Source organism: Papilio xuthus, unplaced genomic scaffold (assembly GCF_000836235.2).
Source record: "Papilio xuthus unplaced genomic scaffold, Pxut_1.1 DF826945.1, whole genome shotgun sequence".
NCBI lineage: Eukaryota > Metazoa > Arthropoda > Insecta > Lepidoptera > Papilionidae > Papilio > Papilio xuthus.
In genome coordinates, this window is record NW_013531704.1 from 4443675 (window position 1) to 4470212 (window position 26538).

At 38.0% G+C, this 26538-nt stretch overlaps 3 protein-coding genes across 3 annotated transcripts in view; 2 read left to right on the top strand and 1 right to left on the bottom strand.

Moving 5' to 3' along the window:
- The window catches only part of LOC106121326 (uncharacterized), a 49657-nt gene extending 42453 nt beyond the window's left edge, over window positions 1–7204 (bottom strand). Inside the window, exon 1 of the mRNA XM_013316942.1 lies at window positions 7095–7204. The gene's annotated coding sequence lies outside the window, so the exon portion shown is untranslated. The remainder of the gene's footprint in view (window positions 1–7094) is intronic.
- Window positions 7205–7637: 433 nt separating this feature from the next.
- LOC106120966 (actin cytoskeleton-regulatory complex protein pan1-like) lies at window positions 7638–22229 on the top strand. The gene is made up of 4 exons (XM_013316435.1): window positions 7638–7650; window positions 8671–8952; window positions 21036–21145; window positions 22143–22229. Exons 1-4 carry the CDS (start codon window positions 7638–7640, stop codon window positions 22227–22229), a joined length of 492 nt encoding a protein of 163 aa, XP_013171889.1.
- Window positions 22195–26538, top strand: LOC106120967 (uncharacterized). The gene is made up of 4 exons (XM_013316438.1): window positions 22195–22924; window positions 24949–25049; window positions 25712–25892; window positions 26290–26538. The coding sequence occupies exons 2-4, from the start codon at window positions 24949–24951 to the stop codon at window positions 26536–26538; spliced, it is 531 nt and encodes a 176-aa protein (XP_013171892.1). The 5' UTR covers window positions 22195–22924.

The following is a 26538-nucleotide window of genomic DNA, read 5'->3' on the forward strand; positions in this document are numbered from 1 at the left end:
GTGTGGGGTGCGGGGCGCGGGGCGAGGAGGCGGAGTCGTCTAGACAGGCCGCAGACGCATCGGAGGCTGCGCCGCGCCGCTCACGCACACACACGAGCGCATACTGCAGCCGGAGATTTCACCACACCGATGCAGCCCGCCTGACCTCCAGCCGGCCGCGTACCAAGCCGCGACGCGGACTGCATCTAGCTACAGTCTCGATTGTTACACCGAATTAAATACATAATCGGTAATCGAAAATGTCCATGCATCACAAGAAGCTTCAAATTTCATAAATCGACGCATTAGAATTCAATTTCTCTTTATTATTGATATAGTAGAATAACTAGTCACTACCAATTAATGTGAAACACCAAGAGGCAAGACTGCATTTGTCACTATACTCCGGGAAATAATAGAAATCTGCGCAAATAATGACGATGCTGTCTGTAAAAAGTGTACACGTGTAACAATCAGATTACAACAAAAGATCGCCATCTCTTAAAGTAGTATTACATGTAATTAAAAAATAGAGAAAGGTGCATTGAATGTATCAAATTGCGTTGTCGAGCGCTGACCGGAGGCCGAGCAGGAAGTCAGGACCTTTTTTTTTGGTGTGAGCGGTCGCGCCACCGCGCCACCTCGCCGCGCCGGCCGGGGCGTCGGGTTGCGGACGATGTGCGGATGGCGCGCCCAGTGTACACGGTTGGTTCTTAACTAGTAAACTCGCTTAATTATACTGTAACTTCTTTTAATTAATCTTTGGACTTAAGATTACTTCAACCATAATTTAAAATATCAATAGTATAAGTACAATTTGTTTTCCGTGGAGCCTAAAATATGTAAGTTATCGCACTTAGGACCGTATTATTATGTAGTAATGAAAAATAAACAGACCAAACCCAGGAATAGCGATATACCCAATGTAGTCACTCACAAAAAATGATTGCTTAATACATTTCAGTATTTGCATTCTTTTAGAAATTCAGTAATAATTCTCTTATAGGCAAATGCAACTACTTCATTCAAATATTTGTTATAAAATATTCAATATCTGTTTTATATTAAATTATATAATGTAACAGTCCACGTTAGAGGAGTGTAAGCGAAACGGGTTCAACGCCGGTTGACCTATCTGCATAATAATACCGCTGTCGCAATAATTCGCCGCCTGGAGACTGCAGGCGCCACGCTCATCATCACATAACCATCCTTATATCGCATACGTGCTACGCAACAATACTATCTAAGTGACAAAACACCATATAGAAACTTATACAGGCAAATATAGTTCACCAAATAAAAACTATGTGTTACTGTTGTGTTCATATCACATATCTTCTCTTAGATAGATCTTAATAAAATTTGGTATTCATATAGAACATAGTCTGGAGGAAAACATAGGCTTCTTATTATGTTTTGTTTAATTCGTGGACGGCCGCTAATCTCCGATAAAGGTCAAATATACGTTCTGGTTACTGGTCACAAATTTTACTTTTTATAAAAAGTCTAAATTTTAATTAAAAATAAACTGTAAGTTTGTTATCAAGAAGCTAATTTAAGAATAAGTTTATTGAGTGCCAGTGTCAAATAACTAACTTTATTGAGTGTAGTCAAGCGAAATACAACTTCAATAACTATCATTGTTTGAAAGTCATTGGATGAAGAGACGATAAGTTTATCTCAGGTTCGCGCTACAGCACCTGTATCAATTAGGTTTTTAAGAATTCAATTTATTCGAATCGTCGATGTTGAATACTAGACGAGACCGGTGTTTACAGCTCCTCTTCGTCTAGACTCATTATTCAACACGTTAGCTTTGCCCGTAAAAAAATAAAACGAAGATAGATTACAGTTTTGTTCTCGTTTTTGTTTATAATAATTTCGTGTTGAAATTTTGTTTCTTCTGTAATGCAAGACGTTGGTTACGTTACGAAATCTACTACTGAACTATATTATCTTGCGTTAATAAATATTTGGATATTCAAATCATTGCGACTTGTATAAGTGAGTCTTTCGCAGACTCGAGTGATAAAAATCCAATAATTAAATACCTCCTCCTTCATGTCTCAACTTAAAAGTGAATACTTATATACATATGAAGGTAATTAACAGTAACTAACTTACTATCTACATAATTACATAGTTAAGGGTTAAAAAAGCCAAAATAGCGAAAATAACCGAGATTTCAGTAGAAGTAAAACATTTATATGTTTTTAAAATTCACAAATGCAATTTTCTGGATCTGCTCTCTTATCTCTTGAAATGTAATACAGTTGCTACAATTACGATTAAATGCTATACTTTTATATGAACGTTTAAAAAATATAAAAATAAGTGTTTCATAAAGTTTTCCAAATCATGCAGACTTTGGTATTTGCTTATTTTGCATAAAGATATTTGAAATAGCAAAAGAGCATTCGCGTTGACCATATACAGAGCGATAAGCATACAGTGTCCGGTCTAAATATGAGATTTTTTAAATAATACACAGTTATATAGGTAGAATGCAGACGGTTCGACACTTTCAGGTCAACGATCCTCCCGCTCACCGATGCACCGCGATATTACAAATGTTATAATGAAACAAAACATTTATATTACATTTCTACTACTGCGCTGTCATAACAATATTATTAAGAAAATTAGTAATAATAAAACAGATATGTATTAACTGAATGTTTTTGTATATGTCTGCATATTTATACCGAAGTTCGATTGTCGATACATTAAACGTATAATGATTTTCTTTTAAAATACTAAGGTAATTATCTAGTTTTGGGGCAATGATAACTCACGAGAATAAAAAACTACTACAACTAATCAGAGATGAGTACTCCAATTGAGTAGACGAATAATATAACACTTCACCACAATTCCTTCATATTTTGGATTAGCGTGAACACTTTTCTCTTACAACGTCACAAGATGCATGTAAGCAAATCATGTATTCTTAAAACAACATAACTCACGCACGTAACCCAGTGGGGTAGGCAAAGACCACAAACCTTGACGCGGTCCTGACACTCCTCTCTTGCTTTTTCTACATTCATACATATACGCATACATGCACTTCGTTTCAGGTGCTTATAATACAGCCCTTCTAAAGTATTTCATCGAGTATTCTTAAAAGAAGGAAGGATAATAAACTTTAGTAATGTTAGAAGCATTTGTTAATAACAATATAACTGGTTGTGAACACATCTCAGTCTTGTATTGGCACAAATCATGCCTTAATTTATAGTTCGACTTCCAGGAATATGTTATCAATCCGCGACGTCTGAAATTCGATACGATTCGCCTTACGTTACTTTATACAAGTCTGTATTTGCTCATCATAATTTACGTATAAACATCATATTAATTAAATAATTCTCTATAATTAAGAATGGAGAGATCATGTTCGTGACAAACAGTTAAATAAAAGGTATTTATGGACCCCGTTCTTGAGCAAAGAGAGAAAGGAACAGATAAAAATCCGCTTCGTCTTATGAGCAGAAAGTTCTGAAAGATGGATATCCTTGCACTACGATCAAGTAACAAACTGTTATTGGTCTTGAAAAGGCGTAAGGGATTTTGTGTGACTTTTAAAGACTAGAACGCTCTCCCCCTCACATGACATCTTCATATCGATGTCAGTCACAAAAGCGGGTTGATCTTACGCATTCAAAACTCCTGGTTTGGTCAGAAGTCAAGTGACGAAGATCAATGACATAAATAGCAGGAGGCGAGAAAAGGCTCGTTCTGATGGCGATTCATATCCAGGCAAACTTTAGAGATATAATACTACTACTAGATACTGTAAAGTTATGGAAAAAGTAAATGGTAATTATTTTAATTTTAAAATAATAAAACGATACTTTTATCGAACCTATTATTATCCATTAGGGCCTGGTGAACAAAGCGGAATGCCGGGTGCACAGCGGACGATAAGCGCCGAGGACAGAGTCGGCCGCGGGCTGGCGGGGTCGAGGGGAGCCTGGGGAGTGGACGAGAGGGGGAAGGGCGAGCGGGTCGACGCTCGGCTCGTAAACAGATAAGGTCGATTGATTACACATACACTGCCTAGTCTTTGTGCAAGCACTGCAGTCTGAAACAACGGAAGGTCGAAAAAATATAAATCCGTCGCGATTTCTCGTGATAATAGAAACAATTGATTTCAGTCAGAAGGACTGAAATAATTTTCAAACTTCATCACTGCAAGGAATATTGAGGTAGATCTGGTCGTAAGTAATAATCTAGCAAATAACTTCTCTTAAAAACAATAAATTAAAGTATAAATTATCCACCTACTAGCTATCGCCCGCGACTCCGTCGGTGCGGAATTAAAATAACATAATTAGTAGCCTATGTGTTCCTCCAGACTATCTTCTATATGTATGCCAAATTTAATCCAGATCCGCTCAACTGTTTTGGAGATGCCTTCAAACAAACATCCATCCATCTAAACATTCGCATTAGTAATATTAGTCAGATATTAGGTATTTTGCATTCACTGTATCAATGGTAATCCCCAGTTCAAATTCAATTGACTTAATAATCAAAAAAGTCCTTAACCTGGCATTTTTATCCTCATCCATTTGTAATAATATAATATGTAGTATTCATACAGGGGGTATGAAAACAATAACTGATATCCGATGACTTAGTTCATTGAATTCACATCATCGGTCAAAATCGACAGCTCGTTGTGCCGGGAGCGAGGGTTAGATCGAATTACGGGTTATTATTGATTGTTGAGTAAAGAAACGAATAACAAAGAATGTTTCAGGTTGTAGTATTATTTTTAAAACATAAAACAAGGAGACAATCTGGCTATTCTCCTGATGATCCACAATAATATGGACCTACAAGAGTATTCATACTAAATCTGGATCATCTATAGCTTTATAAATGTATAGCTGTCGCCCGCGACTCCGCGCAGTATCGAAAAAGAAATCTTCTTCCCGACTATGTTCTACATCTATGCCAAATTTCAGCGAGATCTATACAGCTGTTCTGGAGAAACGTTCAAACAAATATCCAGGTGTCCATCCATCCATACATATATTATATTTATCGTATTTATATTAATATTAGTAATATTCTCGCATGTTTTCGAATATAATGCGATAATGATTCCTGTAAGAGACTTATGAAATATGAAAGAAGTGTGTCTATTATATTCTTTAAGGATTACAAAAAGATTTAATTAATTCCCGACCCAGGCCATTGCATTGTTATTAAATAAACAAATGATTACTTAAATAAGTTATTTCGCTTTGTACAATAAATCTAGACAATTATTTAATAAATTGCCCAGGGATTTAATAGCTATAATTTATTTCAGCAGTCTTTACTTAGACAAAATGTATGGTTTATGGTTTTATGGAATGAAAACATATTTGTATTTGTTATTTAATTATTTTATACGTAAATAAATATTAGCGCGGTATCAAATTACCAAAAAAAAAATTGCGAAAAAGGTTATAACATAAAACTACACTTCGTTCTAATTCTCGTGTAACAATTTCGTGATTTAACCTACGTTAGGTTACGAGATTACCTCTTTGGCAGCTCGCCCAAAACCCTTCAACAACTGAACTAAGCCACTCGTCTTAAATATTCTATAGAAAATGCTGCATTTTCCACTTTATGTCTGGAAAGTTGTGACGATATAACTCTTTGCAAATTGCTTCACTGATGAGCTGCATTAATAAGACGACGGATTAAACTTTATACAAACTCCCGTATACAATAATCTAGCAAGGATCTAAAGAATAGTAATCACTACCCGTTTTCCACAAAACTTTTAAATTTAAAACACGAATATAAAAGACATCAACGAGTTAGTAGCCAAATCGAGGTAATGTTTACAAATGAAGTAATATAAAAATATTACGGGTTAGATTTTCTTAGCCGTTTTCTTTTTATATTTTAGCACGAGAATCTTGGCACGAGTACATCGACAGCGAAATTGAAGAGTGTGTGTAGAGAAAGGGTATGCAGATGTTATCCTCGATTTTAATGCAAGTGTCCGTGAAAGCATCGTAAGTAAAAAGACAATTTGTAAATTGCGAAATGTAATTGCAGGCGCTGTGCTGGCGGCGGCAGCGGCAGTGGCGGCACGGCGCGGCGGACCCGTGGCGCTAATGAAAATTTAAAGTAACCGGTGCGGGCACTCTTTTTGGTACAAGACAAGAGCACATCGCTACTTTGGAAGAACTTACGTAATTTTTCATTGGCACTATCTCTATCTTTTATAATAATAGCAGACATAAAGCTTAAAGACATGAAGTAAAATAATTTAAAATGTATTGAAATGTAAATACACTTAGGTTTTATTGAAAACCTTTCATATTATTGATGTGCAAAATACCAAATAAATAATAAATTACAAACATCTTTTTTGTTCATAAATTATTATGCATTATACATTGATCACCTGTCTTTCACATCCCAATAACCCACCAGACTTCAAATATTTTAGCTAAGTTTTTCAGCTAACACCCTTAATAGCTATAGCTAAGTTAAAGGTTAGGTCACAGTGGTGCTGAAAATTATGGGCTACCCAACTTATGTATGTAACATGTATAACTTGTAATGTATATATACAACTTTTTTTTTATATGATAAGGTGGCAAACGAGCGAGCGGCCACCCGAAATCGCTGAAGTAGCGAAGTGATCGTTGCCCACAGACATACGCATTTGCATATGCGTTGCCTACCTTTAATCGACGGAGGAGAGGATGCACAGAAAGAAAATATTTTCCCTTTCCATGCATCCTCTCATCCGGAAGGTCCACTTTCACTTCCCATCCTTTCCTTATAAGAAAAGGGTGGGAAGGGAAAGAGGACTAAATTAGGCCTCCGGGACGCACACTCATCAGACGAAACGCGGAATTGCTTCCACTTCACGCCTGTTTTCTGTGTGGTGGTGGTATTTCACCGGACGAACCAGGCCAATTCGTGCGAAGATGTTAAAGCGGGTTCTACCACACTTGTATGTTTATGTTACCTAATAATAAATAATCATTGACTGATACGTCAAATTTTGGATAATAGACTAGACATTTGATTACTGCATGTATTTATGGTGTTCAAAGTGCAATACAAAATCGTTTTAAGTTACTAACTTGGGCCAAAGCTGTCGAAGGGGGTTCCAGGCACGGCGGGGTGCCCGCAGCAGCATGGTCCGTTGCATCGCGACCTCAGTGCACTGACCCCCGCGCCCCCACAGCCCGCAGCCCGCAGCCCGCCGCTTGCCTCCGCCGCTCGCAACCCGCCGTCTGTCGGCCCGCTGACTGCATCTATGCTGTCACCAGAGAAATCCCTCAAATGATATAAACAATGGTTAAACTCCACAATTCTTAGGTTATCTTACAGGCGTCAGTTTTAACTGGACAGGTCGACTGTTTAAACTTAAACTGAATTTGTTTAGCTTAGCTTAGGGCTTAAAGGAGCATGTTTTTATTTGTCTACATGGATTTTTATGTGTTACCTCTTAGTGTGGCCTAATTGGCTCTCTTTCTCTTCCCAACCTTTTCTTATAAGGAAATTAAGGGAAGGAGAAAAGGATTTAACGGGGGAGGGGACCCTAAAAATCGAAACCTCTACATGTGGAAGCACCATAGGTAGTATCTATTGTTGGTACTATCCTAATGTCATGAAGGTATACGATGAAGTTCATAGGTAATGTGCAACCGTACTCTTTAAATGACAGCTACATGATTGCTTCGATCTATATTATGTTTGTGTTTATTCTGATTAGCAGAAGACAGTGCAGGTCAAGCGGCGTTGGTGTTCTACAGTGACGGAGTGTAAGAACCACTGTGGGTGGCTGCGACAGCGGTGTAAGTAATTTCAAATTGTGTGATGGCTCACAATTTGAAATTCAGTTTTGCTGTAATTATTGATACCTATTTATTGATCATGATCTCCTAAAGAAGAAACGATGTTGAAGAGTGTAGTGTCAGTAGTGTCGTTTTTACTCTAGTGTTTTTGTTTTTAATTCCGAGTTATCATCGTAACACCAGAATGTCGTATTAAAGATACATAAGCAGAAACAACTGGTACGTACGTGAATAGTTTAATGAACTGTATTATTTGCATAAAATAATCACGGATACAGCCACAGGCAAAGCAGAGTATTTATACAGGTGGAGCTTCCCAGCGTATGAGTTCAACGTAATGTCAAACACCTATCTATATCAGAAATAATTTTACGTCTAAATTTAAACCGTGCATAAGAATTCACAACACAGCGCGCGAGACAGTGAGATAGTGCGAGTCTCTGTTCCCTTGCCAATCGGTGCGACATTGTAGCTATTGACACGGGCCGCGGTGCGCTGCCGGCGCGGTGTGACTATTTCGAGTGGAGACAGGCACGCGCGGCGCAGGTCCGCTCGCCCTGGGCCCTCTCAATGAAAAAACTTTCTCCCCATAAGAGAGCCGGGCGGCCCCGTCGACGCTGCCGCGGTCTACGGTACATATCGCATCACCGCCCGCCCGCAATTTCGCGTAAAATTGGCAGCGTGCGTCGGGCGGGCGGCGGTGGCGCGGAGCGTCGCTCCCGAAATAGTGTTCGGGTGCGGTCGTGAGCGGTCGGCGGCGCCGGCGCAGTCGCCGTGAGGCCGCGCGCGCGCACCCGCGTCCTGCAGCGTCCGCCGCACGCCTGCTAGCTAAGTGAGGAGCTCGCGAACCGGTGCGCAGCTCCACGGTGCGCGTATTTCGGTCGCGAGGAGGCCCCGGGCCGCGTCGGGCGCGCTGCCCGCGCGCTGGCCGCCGTGCTCTGGTGGTGCGTGGCGCTGCTGCGGCTGGTCGCGCTCTGCGCTCCCCCCGGCGAGCCGCCGCCCCCCGCGCCCCACGCGCTCCCCGCGCCTACCGCGCGCGGTGCGGAAGATGCGCCCGAGGCGCCCGCTTGCGCGAGCGCGCCACCACCATCCAACGCCACCGAACCGCCGCCGCCCGCGGCCGATCCGCCCGCACACGCCGGTCAGTATAATATGCTGCACCTGCCTGCGGTTACCACCCCCTGCTCGCCACCCCGGAACGATGAATTGTTACACTGTCGATGCTTATTTCAGAAAACACTTTACAAATGTAAAAAAAAGTCGGTTGTTCCACGAGACACCTTCTTAACTATGACTGTTTACCTCTGACCGCTTGGCGCTTCATTCATCCTAACCTCTTACCCTCGATTTGTCACAGAACTGGGCGCACTCTTCAACAGTCGCTGCGCCTATAGATGCACGTTAGTGAGTGTGCGCGTTACGTGTTGTAAACTATAAACAACCCACTCGGATTCATTGCCCTACATTTTTATAACTTCGAAAGGGAAATTTGACCGACTTTTCGGAAAAACATAGTAAAAATATTCTAATTTATGTTAAATGTTTCCATATAACCTACAATTTTTTATCCTATAGTAAAACTGATTTTAATTGTATCGATTAATTATTTTTGGTTTTGTTAAAAGTAACATAGCAAAAACTACATAGAAAGAATAAAAGAATAAGGAGAAAATCCTGGAGTACCTTATAATAGGGGCATAAACACAAACTAACTAATACTCCGCAACTACTATAAAATAAGTAAGCATCCTTTTTTTCTTAAATAAATTCGTGCAATTAAAGAAACATTATACATGTTTCTTTAATTGCACGAATGAACAACAAAACAATGTTTCCTTATCATCAAATGTAATAGTTACAATCTGCGATGTATTTAACAAAGTGAGAGTTTCTACTGTCGAAACATATGCAGAAAAACATATGTCCATCTCTCCCATTGTCTTTGAAAAAAAAACATACGTTTCGGTATAGGTTTTACGATGAAAACTCACGACAACACGTAATACTTAAAATCAATAACGACCACAGCTGCCTTCGCCCGTACATTCGTTGATATAACAGCCATTATTTAAGGAAGAAAGACCCATATTATAGAAGTAAAAAAGCGAAGTCGAATATTTATAAAGTTGAAAAAAAAATTAACACTGCAAATACCGCAGTGCCTGCCGTAGGGCGTTTGCATCTAGGTTATCAGAGCGAAGGTTCTACCGCTCTAAAGTTTTACACCCCCTTTTGCCACCCTTGTCCTCCTTTAGTACACCACACACTGCGGCTCGCATACACGTTTATTCATAACACACCGATATAAATTAATGTTTCTCCGTTTCTGAGAATTTTTTAGAACTATCATTGTATCACGCAGATAGGTCACAGTAACAATTAACGAACAATGATAAGAGGGATAAGTGATGTAAACACCAAAAATAATGAACCGGAATACGAGTTCGCGTCAAATGTTTTGCTAATCAGCCCCAACGCACGTGAACAACATTCGTATACAACATGAAATTAACAATTAATACTATTTTCATGATAAAACTTTTCTTGTTCAATATAATATAGTCATTATCTTTTATTTAACGAATAAACAATACAGTTTCTCACACAGATTGTAAAAAAAGTAATCAATTTATTAGAACTACTGAATATTACTTATTATTTAAATACTAGCGATCTCCTGTGACTCGTTCCGCGCGGAATTAAAAAAACATAATTAATAGCCTATGTGTTCTTCCAGACTATGGTCTACACGTATACCAAATTTTATCGAGATCCGTTCAGCCGTTTTGGTGGTACCTTTAAACAAACATCCATCCATCTATCTAAACATTCGCATTCATAATATTAGTAAGATTTCATAAAATAAAAGAAAGACATTTACTTTTACCTATTATATAATACGACTTTAACGTGGCGTTTAATGGAATGCCACGTGTTTAAAAAAAAAACAAAATGTCACAGTTAAGTAAAAGTCAGAAGGTTTATTAAAACTAAAATGTTATTTGGTTTTTACATGTCTTGTAATAGGAACAATAACAGTTTTATAACCTATTATTATGACCTACAAACTGCGCTGTCTAACAAGAGCCATACACATCGTCCTCGCCACGTTCATTGTTGACACTAATTAATGTGTAAAGACTTTTAATGATTCTGCTGCTATGAAAGTTATAATTGCAAAAACACATGTCTTAATAGCAAAAGGCACCGTGTGGCTTGCCGTAGGATATATATCATTTTCATTATTTACACTTAAATCAAGATCTGAGAATAGGTAAAGAAATTACTAGTTGATAAATATTTTCCTAATCGACATCCCAACAGTTAATAGTTATACTCGTAGATATAGACAAATATAAATCTTACCGTAGGTTTCCGAGTCCAAAATCCCCATTTAAAACTTATTGACATATCTGTTTTGTCGAAGTCAGGGATGACCATATGATTTATACAGAGATTTTGTTGTTAGAAAGGTTAGTGCGCAGAGAAACGAGTAGACATTTCTGGTTATTCTTTTGCATGATTATGTCGCTTCTTTTGTATCTATCTCTATCATGTCACCGATATTATGATAACATCCAAGAATGTCTAGTTCGCTTTTAAGACTAGCTATTACTCACTTTTCCCGCGCATTGTATTCGGCGATTTTACTTACACAATCATATTGTTATTTTAAAATAAAAAAAAACATACGTACTCATGTTTACCAACATAACAGCTTAATATTAATGACATTCACACTCAAAAGTCATTGTGTCACTCACACCACTTGAGGCAATTAATTGCCCGCTGCCTCCACAATTAATAAGAAGTAACACTTGTATTTTATTGACCTGGTCCACGTGTGTAGCGTGCATCGCGAGAACTGCGTTTCGTTTTAGGCACATGTTTAATCATATTTTTTTATGTGATAACACTTGTGAATATAAAATCTAGCGTGAGAAATATAAAGATAACATGGATAACCAAATGCGTATAAACATTTGTTTTTGGTAACAACTTCTAAAAGCCCGCTTCCAATCTATCTATTTTTATATTACTCGCATTGTTATCATTTCTTCCTTTCTTTTTTAATATTTAACATGGCTTAGTTTCTAATCTATATTTTTAATAGATACATTAACAAACATCAACCAAAATGGGACAAATAGCGACACAATATTCGTTGTAAACCTAAAAACTATAGTTTTTGGTAAGTAAAACGAAACGGGCTTACGAGGAACTAGCTGTCGCCGCGGAATTAAGAAAAAAAAACTTAATAAAATAAAAAAACTAGCCTATGTGTTCTTCCAGACGTTCTACATCTATGTCAAATTTCAGCGAGATCCATGCAGCCGTTCTAGAGTTACCTGTTAACAAACATCCATCCATTCATCTAAACTTACGCATTTATAATATTAGTAAGATTAGTAAGAAGTAAGATTATTTCCAGTAATATGTTCGGTGTCGCCGGTTACTAATCAGTTAATAATATTTTATCTCGTTGTAATAATAATAACCGACACAATAAAGAAGGATAATCATCGCATAGAACATTGATAGTGCGAATAAGTACATAAGTAATTGTCGTCGCGGTTGATAAGTTAATTTCGGCCACTGGGTAACAAGGACTAACGAAATAAAGAATTTGTCAATAAGAGCATACATCGACTTTATTCAATTACGTCACTTTTCAATATTGCGAAATATTGTTTTATGTATAATCAATTTATTATATAGATAAGTTAGTATCGTAAAATAGTAATAATAATTGACTTTAAATCGAAAATAAATTGAAAATATAACACGAAAATATTTAATAATTCTCATCACACGTATGTAGGTATTATTACAAATATTTTTAAATAATGCTTCACGAAATAGTAATAATCATCATCGTCATCCTGCCCGTTCCCTGTCATGCATCGCTGCCAGCCACAATGTCTCAATTCACTCTCTTCTTAAGCATTCCTCTTTTACACAAATCAATCCATATATTCTTAAATCTTTCTCTATCTTTGAAGCCATTTAATCACATCAATGTCTCTTTTATGTACTATCAACTACATAAATATTTTCACATTTATAATGCTTCAGAAAATTACATAGGCCTTCAGTTTTAAATAAATATACGAACGCTTTCGCTAATAGCATATATACGTGCAAACGTATTATGAAACCGAAAGTGTATACAGGTTTCTGAATCTTTGTAAATGTATTTATGCAGGTGACTGTACCCATCACTTCTCCGCATAACTTCACTCCGCAGTTTTCTGGTATAATTTCCTAAGAAACTATAACTTTTTCAGATTTATCTTCCGTAAAAATTGTATTTTATACCAGAAAAACTAGCTACCGATTGTCAAACGCCCCGGAATCGTCCCTCTGGAATAAAATCCAATCAAACCTGCCCGTAATTAAAAAAATTACTAGCGAATCTATCTCTGTTCTAAATTACATTCAGATCAGTTTAATCGCTTTATAAACATCAAACTTTCGTATTTGTAATATAAGTAAGATATAAAAAATATAAAAAGTTTTAAAAACTTAAAATCGAAATTTTATGCATATCGAAGGTTTGAAATAAGGTTATTAAAAGTGAAAATAGTTAAAATAAAACAATAAGTTATGTTATGACTAAACAACTTGCGTGACGTGAATGTCCAAAGTTCGAATTAAGTTGATAAATTAAATTGAGTAAGTACAAGAATATGACAAAAATAGGGACGTAATAATAGGCTTTGCCATCCACGCGAAACTGTGGCGGAGTAATAGTATTCCTATGAACTGGTTAACAGAAAAAAATATAAATGTATACATCCACTGGTCGACAGTTACGGTTACTATTTCATCTGTAATGTTACGATAAAAGTAACGCTATAATAATTATATAACACAGTTTACTATAATGTGATTTAATAATTTTGATTAAAAATAACTCGCGTACCATACTCCATTTTTTAAAACATAAAAAACAATAACCATACTTACACCTTTTTCTTTACCAAAATTTCGGAACGGAATTAAAATATCTTTTACAATATATCTTTCGATTATTGATTCTCAATAGTCTCGAGGAAACATCAAGCGGGATACCAAGAATCGAAGATTAGGGAGTTTTTGCGTAGCCTGGGAAGGCTAGGGTGGGGACACGGGGCACGGGGCATGGGGCAAGAAGCGCGGGGCGGGGAGAGGTTTGTTATGGCGGCGGCAGGAAGCCCGGTGGCACGTGTAAGAGCGGCCTTGAGACGGCGGGTCGACGAACGCGCCGCGACGCGCGCCTCGCGCCTTGCGCCTGGCGGCCGGCCCGCCACCATAGGCTTTGTCCCATTGCTCTTTGCCAAACACCTATCTAACCCGACGACCCTAACCGACCCGCCCGTTCGCTCTCTTATTGATCGAGCACAGCCGAAGCTGTTACGATTCGCGGAACTTTTTCAACTCGCTTCCGTAAAAGATATTACTAAAGACAATCTGGAAATTCTGGACTTAAGATATCTACCCACATACTTTTGTGTATTTAAAGAAATCCACCCAAGTGTAATAAACAAAAAATTAGGGTCACCACAGACATGCACAATTCAATCTAAGTCTTGCGTAGCACATCCTTGATCCGGAATCTGTACCCAAATTTTTGCTTACACGAAAACTAGCTGCCACTTTTTCTGTAAATTATTTTGTTAATAGGGAAATGTTTCTTATATTGTAGGACGGTATAAATTTACAATAAGTATTGTAAATAAGAGGCAGCTGTCGATGTGCTCTCGTAGGTATTTTCGCTGAGAGTCGGTGTTATCAGTGAGATAAAGGATGAGAGAGGGTAGGGCGGGGAGAGCAGGGGGAAATAGGTCGCGGGGCCATCGTCCGAGCGCGGCCTCCAGCGACACGCCGCGCCGCCCCGCTGCCGCAGCCACGTCGCTCTGCCCCCTGATACCTCGCATCGCGCTTCTTTCCGAAACACATTATCATTTGCGAACTTAGCATAACACTAATAAAAAGTTTTCTAAAAATATTAAAGCATTGAATATTAAAGAAAATATATGTGACGTCGAGATACAACAGATAGACAATGAAAACATAAGTTCATGGCCTCCTGAATTTTATTACTTGTTGAAACGGAATAGAAATACACATACATGAATAATCACCATATGGTGAGCTTTGTGTTCGCAAATGATTATCTTTGTTGTAAACGCTATTGCTTTTCTTACATAAGACCGATATGTAAAACCTACTACATTATACTGTAAGACTGATCTTACAGCATAAAATCGTAAGGTTCACTTATCGCTCACAATCCCTGAGGATTTCGGCTTCAATGGAATATTGCCATATCTTAGTTTGATTTTCAAGGTATTGATCCATTGAGGCTGTTCACGTAACCTGCTTTACAGTTCGAAAATTCTTTCATATTATCTTATCTTCGAATAACCGGATACAAAAAATTTGAACTTGGTTTAGAAATAAATAATATAATAAAAAGAAAAAATAAAAATGATACACGACATAACAAAACACAACACCAACAATAAAGCACGCTAACGATAAAAAAACGTATTAAGGACTCCCTTTGTTAATAAGTTTTAATAACCAAACATTTAAATAAATGTGTAAAGTTACTCTACACCCACAGAGAAGAAGAGATAATTTTTCAACAAGTTTCTATTAAACTATCATCGAAAGGATGTGCCCGGCTTTTAATGTCGCAGTAAAATTAAAATTTAGTGCCTAATTAATTATACATAAATAAACTAGCAAAGTAACCCAAAATAAAACGGTAGTATCGCTATTTAACGCGTGAGGACTAGAAACGTGGGCAGGTAATCTGATGTCAAACTTTCACCACTTACCACGAGGATACCTCAGCGTACACCTCGATCCGCGAGGCCGAGCGGATCCTGCGGATCCCTACCATATATTATGTGTAATGTGGCTCCGTGCTACTTTTACTTGGTGGCGTTTAAAGTCGTTAGAAAACATTTTTTTTAAAGAATTAGCAAAATATATGAGCAGGCTTTTTATAATGTGCATATATTATAACAGAGATAAAATTTTAATATTTTGATAATAATTTTATTTATTTAACATACAATACCGGTTCAACTAGGCGATTTATCATATAGTATAATAGTAAATCGTTAGAGGGTAGATTATGTTAATTGGGATGTGATACCAATACCTAATCAGTAAGACATCACGAAGATGTGAACCGATAAGAGAACCTGTTGGATATATATCCGAATCATCGGTATATCCAATGAGTTGTATATTCTAGTGTAGTGTAGTGTGGCGATGATGGTAACGCTTGCGGAGAGCGACAGTGCGACGTGCGCGCACGGCTCGCACCGCTGCGCCGGAGCACGCGCCGCCGCACGCGCCCGAAATAACCCGCGAAACACGACGAAAACAATTGAGACCGCTCTTGCGCCCTCGCGCGCGAGCGCGCAAAAATGACAGGAAAATATAGTCGAGTAGTGGAGCAAGTAACGCAAGGTGAAAGTCTCTTCTTGTGCAGCACCTCACACGCTCCAGTCGAACGAGTCGGACACATGTCTTTGCGCCAAAACGGTCGAGGTCCAGCCGTGACATTCTTACTGCGTGCCGACCCGACCGCCACTCCGCGCCCGCCGCGCCGTACCGCGCAATACCACGCGGAATGCAAAAAACTTTACCTATTAGATAGGCCAACAGCAATACTTGTTTGAGCGTTGAATATGAATGACTTTGACCATTTACGTCTCCGCGAAAGACTAAATATTTTTTTATGCCTATTCAGTGTTTATAATTAAGCGTTGGCTATATTAAACATTCTTTGCTTTAATTTAGGCGTGTACTGGTATTCCATGCCTTAAAATACGAACCTAGAGTTAGATCTTTAATTTATTCAAATTATATCATTTGCGGTAAAATGTGAACGGTTTATGATATAGTTCATTCCTAATATTTCATAGGCTGCGCAGAAACATAGAACAGTGGAAAATCCACGAACAATTTCTTTAAAAAAAATCGTTGAAACGCATTGAAATGTTGTTTGTCAAGTTGTCAAAGAAGTTTATTTTAATCGTGCTTAAAGTTTCTTATTCAAATATGGCTAAAATATATTAAATTCCACAATTTACCATTAGTGTTTCATTCCCATGACAAAAATATTAGTGTACTTATCAAATAATATGATATTAGTAAATATTTGTCGTGCCGCATATGTGGTACACTCGAGTTCACAACAATGTTGTTTTACGCAAAGGATGTATGTTGAGCGAACGCAGCCGATAGAAATAACCGCGGTTATTCTTACAGACACGCGCCCCCTATTATGGGAGCATCCCATCTCCTGCAACGGTCTTACCTACTCGTACTTTAATAGAATGTTTGACATTCCACTCTAGTAAAAATAACACTATACCATTTACCCTCATGATTTATCATAACATATGCTTTAACTCTACTTAAAAAAAACTGTTTTAACACATCGCCCAATATTATCACAACAATAAAGAATACTAGGAGCACATATTTTGCCACGAGGTATAAACTTGTAGAGGTCATCGATGACCCTTTTTCATCTCACTGAACGGATATCCTCTGTTGAATAGAGGACGATGAGACGCAAGTTTAGTGTCTGTGCGTGACACTCACAAATTTCAACATATTACATGTTTTTATTGGTACACATTTCTTTAAAGTCATGAAAAAATTGGCAATACTTAATTTAAGGTTTGTATCTATAAATATGAATTATTTGAAAGCTTTTTAGCCTATTTATACACACTACAGAATTTAAAATAACTATGGAATTATATCACTTAATTCACAAAAAAAAAACGAAAAACAATACAATGTGTCTATCTTTATAACGCGTAATTTAACTAAATTAAATAAAGAGCAGCCATATTGTCAATTCGCATTCAAGTCAAATTATCAGCTATAGTTAGTATACAGTTTGTGCACACTAACGCTAACCACAGCTAGCCATACTATTTATTTATAGATAATAGAACACCACCCGGCGGCGCGCATCGGCACCACGCGACGTTGACAAACAACCCTAATATTAACAACAACATCCACAGACTATACTTAAACCGGACGGAAGACCAGCCAGTCCTTGACGAGATGTGCCGTTTCGTCCGACAATTACGCGTGTGTCATAACTGTTACTATAGGTAATTCCAACACGTGTACACTAAAATAGTTCTAAAAATAACACAGAGAAAAATAATGTCAACATTATTTAGTTTCATAATGTTGTTTTGGTGAAGAATAACAATATATGTATTATAGATCATCACATCAATAACCTTATGAAAGAAATACCATAAGCACATAAATTTATAGACGCTTTTCGAAATAATTAAAGCGAATTTTAAATAGTGTCCTACGACTTTCTATATCCTTTACTTAACCGCCATATTAGTAACATTAATTAGACATACTGTGCTGTGTGTGTGCTACCTAAACGTCAACAGTGTTCCTTCGATTAGAAAGTGCCACAAAGATCTTATGGCTGTATTTAGCATTATCAGGAGGGCAACCTACAAGTTGGAAGGATTATCAGTCAGCAAAAAATTCCTAATTTTTTTAGAAAGTTGTCCGTGTAAATTTATGATCTGAATTCTCGTAGCAATTCCTTACTATTTACCAAGAAAAAAAAACATCACAAGAAGAACAGTGTAACATCCAATTCCTCTGTTCTCCTCATGACTATGACCGCTGTAAAATACTTATTAATATATCATACAACTGGCCTGAGTGACTTGTTTCCTTCTCGGTGTAATGCGTTCCAAGAGAACTTACACGGGTACCGCGACGGGGACAATTTACCTGTTATACTATTAATTAGAATATGACGCAAGTGCCGCGGCTGGCCGCACGCCGCACACCGCACACCGAGTCGCTGCCTACGCGCTCACCTTCCTAATTACACTCCGTCTAGACAGACGTCGCAGCGTCCCTCCTGTCGCCCTATTCTACCACCCTACCCCACATCATTCGATAAAGGGATGGGCGCAGTTACTATAATATCGTATCAAGCACTGCCCTTTAATCCTCACTTACTTATAACAAACAACACTGCTAAATATTTAGCTCACGAACTCAGTTATTGCTTATGTCATTTAATAAAGGATTTAAAAAAAATCGAAAATCTTTAAACTTCGTATTACGACCAAGAATTTCTCCAGGAAGAGACTTCGGATTTTTGTTTATGCGCCTGGCGTGGTTAAAACCCGGCTAACAGTGGATCCAAAATTCCAAAGTTCTGGATACACAACGTAGGATTAATGGATTGGGTAGGGCTGACAATAGGTTTTGCTTATATACTTTGCTTACGTACACTTACGCGTTATCGTTAAATATGTCTTGCAATCATTACATGCAAAAACGTATAACACAGGTGTACTATGTCTTGAATTTGTAATATTCAGCTATTATATCTTATTTAAAAAGCACATGTCTGCAGTGTTGCTTTTGTAAAAAGAAATACCATATACAATAAAGTAGAAGAAAATATGTATTAACCCCGACATTCAATTAATATTTTGGTTAATAGAAGATAAGGAAGAAGTGAGCAATGAGTGGTGAGTCTGCGCCACGTGGCCAGGTATCGCCAGCTGGAGAAGCTATTTCGGTGATCGGTGGCAGGCCCGGCAGACCGACACCAGACGCCGCTGCCGCCCCCGCCGCCCTCGCCGCCCCCGCGCTCCTCCAACCTCTAATTTTAGACGCACTGTGCATTCTTGTGCGAACGATGTCGAATTTTTGTCGAGTACGCGCGACCACATGCCGTTTGTTTTGGCCCCAGAGATCGCCGCAACCTTCGACCGTCGGACTTCGTTCGGCTCACATCTGTCACGCGGCCGCCCCACTCGCGCCACTCGCAACACTCGCCTAGCTGAGCCTCGCGCTTCCTACAACAAAATACTTACAAATAAATGCAATGTTATGCGAAAAGTCGTCTATGAACGCATAATAAATTCAGGTGACATACATAAATTTTATTCGCACAGTCGTTGGGAACCAAAATGTAAAATTTGATATATAATGTACGACTCCGTCGAAGCGTTATTCATGATGCTAGAGAGATTTAAGTATAAAGAATTCATATATTAAGTAATACGTGAAATCATTATCCCACTGTTTACTCCTATTACATAATAATAAATATTTGACCAAGAGATAAATAATCATTTTCGTACTCTTTTAAACGAAATTAGTTTAAACGAATATGCCACGCATCGGTTTCAGAGATATAATATGCGTGACCTTCTATTCGCGTACCTATTTACAGTCAGTTTACTATTTGCCTTGCTCCCTCTTCAAATATTCAAAAGATCGCTAAAGTTGAATGACTCGGGCACGTGTAGTATTGATATTTTCCTTGCCTTGCTTTACATGAAGCATTCATTTCATCTAAATAAAAATACAATTGAAGGTGAATAGACTATAAGCTAAGTTCATTATGTTTTCAAATTCTTTATTCTGCAACTTACGACTGAATAATTCAGTTCAGAGGTGCTCGAGTGGGAAAAATGATAATAGCAAAATTGTATTCGGCACCTTGTGTACGACCGCTCGTTGCGTCGCTATGCCCGAGTCGGCGGAACAACCGCTCTTCGTACTATGGCTACGTGTCTACGTGTAGCTCTCGAGAACCGTGCAGCCGAACAGCTGTGGTTCTTTTTAACGCACTTCGAAAAAGGAGGAGGTATACAATTCGTCTGTTCATTTTTTTCTCTGGTGGTTGTGTTTTAGAGTAATCATTTTCCTTATTTTCGTGGGATCCACAAAATTATAGGGTGTCTTTATTGTAAAAGTCTTTACTTGGTATCTTTATATTATTCTTTATCTATATTCTTGTTTATCAGGCTTGAGTAGACAAATGCTCATTGTTAGACATCCTTAATGCAATATCAAAACATATCTGATAACTTATCACTCATGTTGTACGTATTGATTATTTTATTTACACACATACACATAAACTCTTACGAAGACGACATGAATTTTAGCAATTTCCATTGACTTTTCACTTCGGTTTGATACAGCGTGAACCTTTGTCGTGCCAGTTCAAATCCAGAGAAATTTGTTGATAACGACGAAACGTCTCCTTCAAGAAATGAACTTTCTATAACAATTTTTGGTGTATGTGCTGGGCGAGTGTTTTTTAAAGAATTATGATTATTGTTTTGAAATGAAAAATTACGTTTTGAGAGTGGAATTGTTTTGGAGTGTCGAATTCGGTTACAGTGTGGTGGTGGGCGGGCGCATGCGCGGGCGGTGCAGTGCTCTTGTGCGCCGCGGGTGCGCTGGCGCGCCCGCACCTGCGTCGCCGGAACACCGCTGCCGCCGCCAACCCCGTAAGTCGACTCACATTAATATTAACTGTTCATACAACCATATTTTTTTATTGCCGAACTCAAAGTACGCAAATAGTCACTAAGGGCTTTTAGCGTAATCTTAGTATAAATTTACACTAAAATTCATAGTAAAATGATTACGTAAACATTTTACAAGACCTTTATAATTATTATAAAACACTTTCTACATCTAGGACATATGGTAGAAAATGTTTATTTCAAGATAGCCAATGGGGCCAAAAGGCTCTAGTAGATATAGAGCATGATGGTTGACGACGGAGCGTAGGTCTGTCCTTTAAATACAATCTATATACAGCTAAAGGTCACAAGGAAAGTTAGATACTATGTAGTAGAGTCGCAGCATTGGCAAATATTATCACACAGAAAACAGAGGTGCCGCCGCCTGTCGCAGAGGTACCGGAAAATGTCACAATTCAGAATGTCAAGATGCAACGAATTAAAGTTGAAATGAAAACATAAAAAAAATCGGACATTCTCATTTTTATGTGTTGAGTATCAGAAAGTTTATCGTTAAAAGATTTCTAAATACATACAAAATAATTACATATCGTGTTGACTTGAATTGGAAAAATAATGCTTAAGCTCGAAAATTGAAAGGTGTTAAATTATCCTATTAAATAATAAAATCTTAATAATACTGTCAGTTGTCTAACTTTATTTTAAACTGTACATAAATATTCATATTCTTAACACGAGTGATTTTATAGTTCTCTAAATATTATTAAAAATATTATTTAATAATCCTTGCGACTAAGAAAAATCTTGAAATTTGGGTACAATTATAAATATTATATTAGAAAGAACTAATTTAACTAAAGTGTCACCGTAATGATAGTCTGAAACTGTTAATTTTTTATGTTATGTTATTGGGCGTTACGTACAACTCGACTCGAGTACAGCTCAATCATTGAGCAATGCCAACCGTCTCGTCTCACGAGCCGACAAAACGCGTCATCGCTTACTATTACAATTATAGGTGCGCATACATAAACGAGACGGTGGCAGAATCGAGCTACCTTTACGTGTGTGCCGCTTGTGTGTACACGTGCACCTCTACAGCTGAGACAGAGCGAACTCACACCAGCGACGCCGCGGACCGTGCCGCAACCGTGCCGTCGCGTCGCGTCGGTCTTGTCGGTCGGATTGAACACACAAATGCAAGTAGACAGATTGTCGGTGTGTGCGCGCACCCGACGATACACGGCGCGCCCTGTGTGCGGCGACATCGGGGCAGTCGGGGCAGCCGGTGCACCGTCGCCCGCCCGTTCTCCCCGCTACGCGGCTGCGAACACCGCGGCGTCCGCGTCATTGAACAACAAGACTCGCTCGATGGCAGGCGTCTTCCTGCCAATATGAATAAAAGAGTTCTCTTCGACTCTATTACAAAATACGCGATAGTGGAATTTATATGTTATCTTTGTTTTATAAATTATTTATTTTTATAGTGTTATTACATTAAAACCATATTTTTATTTATTAGTGAATGATAGTTAAATTATTGTCAAAACGCTTTACGGGTGTTGTAATCTCCATGTTTTGCCCTGTGATTGTTTTGTTTTAATATTCTAAACTTGAACGTAACAAAATTGCTAAAATGAGTGACAGTGTAAAAACAAGTTGAAGCTAAACATGATAGAGTGTCGACTGATTTGTCTCCAACTAATGAAACTAGCGGCGTGTCAACATTTATAATAGCAAACCATTTCATCTGTGAAATTTTGCCTAACTACGAAATCGTGGACAACACTAATTCAAATAGTAAGTATGAGTATAAAAATTATGGCTAAAAACATGCGCCATATCAATAGACATAGGTCGTCTTCACCAGTGCCTTAGTTTTGAAGCCAAGTGATCACAAAACTGCAAGGGTAAATGAGAACAGGGTGATTATTAGTACAATATGAGACATAATTTGTGATGAGTCGATGCTGGCGACGGGCGGCAGGCAGCGGACAAGTGAGGCCCGCGGGCCGCGGCCGCGAGACGGCGGGAGCGTGCCAAGTGATAAGAACCGCGCCGATAGCGACGTCACGCCCAGACGTTGTTTGTGTGAATTTAAATAAATTTTCATGACAGACAGTTCCGTAATCACCTCTTGCTATAGTCGTGACATGCCAACTCGATAACATCTGCAAAAGTTGCGAATATTATCTTTGCCCAATGTAAATGTTAAGTTTCACACTCTGTCAAAATGCGCAAGCTTATTTATATTATGACAAATAGACACAATCAATTTTACTACTTTAAAAATTCCTGTTCTAAATAGTCAAAATTAATTATCTTAACTTCAATTAAAATAACACAAAATAAGTGTATCTAATGAATAATGAATGAAAATTACTTGAGGAGTTTAGCCTTAGAGATAAAAATACTCTTATCACTTAAAAAAAATTATGTAATAAAAATTTTAAAAAATTTAAAATGTAATAACTCTTACAAATCCAAAAACACATTTATAACAATTTTTTTTATTTATATGTACACAAAAAGAAATCTAAGAAAATGATGCTAAATTTAAATAAATAAAGAAATATTTTTATCAATAATTTGTGGAAAATTTTGTTGGTGAGCTAATTTTGTAGATCTGTGGTTACATTTTCTAAATACTCCCTAATCTTGCCAAATTCTATTGATTGCTGGAGCCTAAGACGTTACAGATATCTAATCCGTTGCCTACATAAAAAGGCACTGAGCATTGATGTTGTAATATTGCTTATTTGCACATTCACAGGCATTAATATTTACTGCAGTACTCAAAATTACTTGTTTAATAATTCAAATATGAAGGTTTGCAGTTTAATATGTTTAAAACCACCTTAAAAATTAAAAATAGTGCACAAAATTTTCTCTAACTCACACACTGGCACTACAAAAATTGTGCACAATTTATGAGATTTGTTTCTTTTGAACATTCAATTTGTATGGAAAAATCCCCTTGGCGGTAAAAATCTATGGCCGGGCATATCAAAGTCTAAATTTATTTGTAAATACTAAACATTCCAAAGCTGTCTTGTTGATGTTTCAGTTATTAACAAAACAGCATGTGAGCATTACATAGCTTGGAGACATGAGTTGGAAAAGATTTCCAACAATGATGGTCTATAAAAGGGTTAGTTGTTGTTCAGCCAATATTTCCTTGTCCTTTACCCGTCTTCTGACTGACATGGAATGAGTAAAAATCTAATTCAAGTTAAAGGAATATTCCTCTTACAGAACTCTTAACCATAGAATAAATTTACCATAATATGTAAATTGCAGTAACAAGAGATAAGCTAAATGGTAAAATGTAAACAAACAAATATAAAATGAAGAAATAATGTGCATACAAGCTTACAATAAATTATAGTTCACAAAACTGAAATATTAGATTATAACATAAGTATACTTACTTTTTTAAGTCAAAGGTGTAAGCAGATCCATTTATATTGATACATTTTGTTTTATGCAATTCTGATACACCATTTGAGTCATCTTGTATATGCTTCATTTCGTATATGCTCCTTTGTAGGACAAAGGGAGGAGGTGATAAAAATTATAAAGTTCTATTTCTTCTGTCACGAAAGTATCAGTTATTCGTAAAATAGAAAAATACTAAGTATTTCTATGTCAATTTATGTAAAGAATGTTTATGGAATCAAAATATCTCAGTTTTCTCCATCCTCTTCACAACTACCCTCTTTAGAATTTGTGGCAATGCGAATATTTAGCGGTGTTGAAAATTATATACAGTATTAAGTTTAAGGAGAACCACATAAGTGAGAGCAGTGTGTTGTGACTTACAGATGCTCTCGGTGCAAGTGCCGGGGTGCGCGGGTATGGAGCGGCTGGGCGCGCCGGGGGGGCCGCGCCTACGGCACGACCACAGGCATCACCATTCCACATTGTAAGTACACACAATCCACTACACCTCTATTTACAATCTTCATACACAGTTAGGAACTTATGTTATGTAATCACTCATACAGATCCTCATCCACAAATATTGTGTTACACTCTTTATCCAGAAATTCATAAAGAAAATGACAAAAGCAAGGGATTGCTTCCTTATGGTCGGTTGATTTTGAATAATTGTGACCTACTTTTGACCCCTTTCATTTTAATAAAAAATGTAAAGTTTTGTTTATTTGAACAATTTGAACATAACACATGATAATCTTTTGATATGAACCTAAAATTAGTGTCATTTAGACCACACAGTGTTAATAAATGTGATAGTTCATATACCTATGCTTATTTACTTGCCTCACTATCGGTTCATACCAGCATATATGTAGACAAAACAATGTAATGTTTCTACAAGATAATGGTTGTTACTTTAAACATCAATTATTTATTATTGTAAATGCTACTTCTTCCAGATAAGTAATCTTTTTATGTATGTACTTACTGCATAAACACTAGTGTTTGTATAAAAACTGATATGAAAAGTGCACAGAATATAATTATGTCAATATTTGATTTATAAATATTGATATCCAGATATTGATGTTGATTGATATGATTGATATTGATATCCATGAATAGAGGCTAATTAAAATGTTCCAGGGAATGGGAGAAGCAACAGAGGCTGCAGGCGATGGTGGGGCGGCTGCAGGAGATGGTGGAGCAGGAGACGCGCGCGCGGTCCGCCGCGGCGGCGGAGCGGCTCGGTCTGCCGCCCAGCATACGCCTGCCCGACGGCGAGTACGGACAGGACGCGCACCTGCAGCTGCGCGTGCCTTACCAGGTCCGTAAGTACCTTCTCTGCTACAATCTTATGTCACCTTTGTTACTACTCACACATAGCCTAACCTAATGGATGACAACTCTGAATAATTTCTCGAATACGAAGAATCCTTAGAAGACTGTCATTTATTTTAGTCTACAAATAATAGAATTGCACTGGATTTTCGCGATGGAATGATATAAAAGATTTTCAATTAATAATCAAAATCAGATGAATACATATGTATTTATATGTATTTTATTATTTATCTATCAACATCAACCAACCTACATATCCCAATAGAGCCAGAACAATAGCCAAACAAAACAATATGTATCTAACAATTTTTCATCTATACATAGAGAGACACCAAATATGATATTGTATGCGTCTAACAGACATGGGCGTTAATTTTCAGCAAGCTGAGCTGACAAGGAGCAGTTTTCAGCCGCCGCCAAACAAGTGCGTGAGCGACGTGCCCGAGTGGGCGGGCGCGGCGGAGGCCGGTCCGGCGCGGCGTGCGGCCGCCAAAAAGGACGGTCTGCTGCAAAAAGCGACGCGATGGTGGGTGCGCATGGGCGCGCGGCCGCCGGCGCCCTTCCCTGCCGCACCGCCGCCCTGCGTGATGGTGCCGCGGCGCGCGCTACCGCCGCCACCCGACGCGTGA

Coding starts and splice junctions, on each gene's coding strand:
- LOC106120967 (XM_013316438.1), top strand. CDS start 24,949: ATGCTCTCGGTGCAAGTGCCGGGGTGCGCGGGTATGGAGCGGCTGGGC. Junction 25,050..25,711: donor AGGCATCACCATTCCACATT/GTAAGTACACAC, acceptor AAAATGTTCCAG/GGAATGGGAGAAGCAACAGA. Junction 25,893..26,289: donor AGCTGCGCGTGCCTTACCAG/GTCCGTAAGTAC, acceptor GTTAATTTTCAG/CAAGCTGAGCTGACAAGGAG.
- LOC106120966 (XM_013316435.1), top strand. Junction 8,953..21,035: donor CGATCCGCCCGCACACGCCG/GTCAGTATAATA, acceptor ATTCGGTTACAG/TGTGGTGGTGGGCGGGCGCA. Junction 21,146..22,142: donor CCGCTGCCGCCGCCAACCCC/GTAAGTCGACTC, acceptor TTACAATTATAG/GTGCGCATACATAAACGAGA.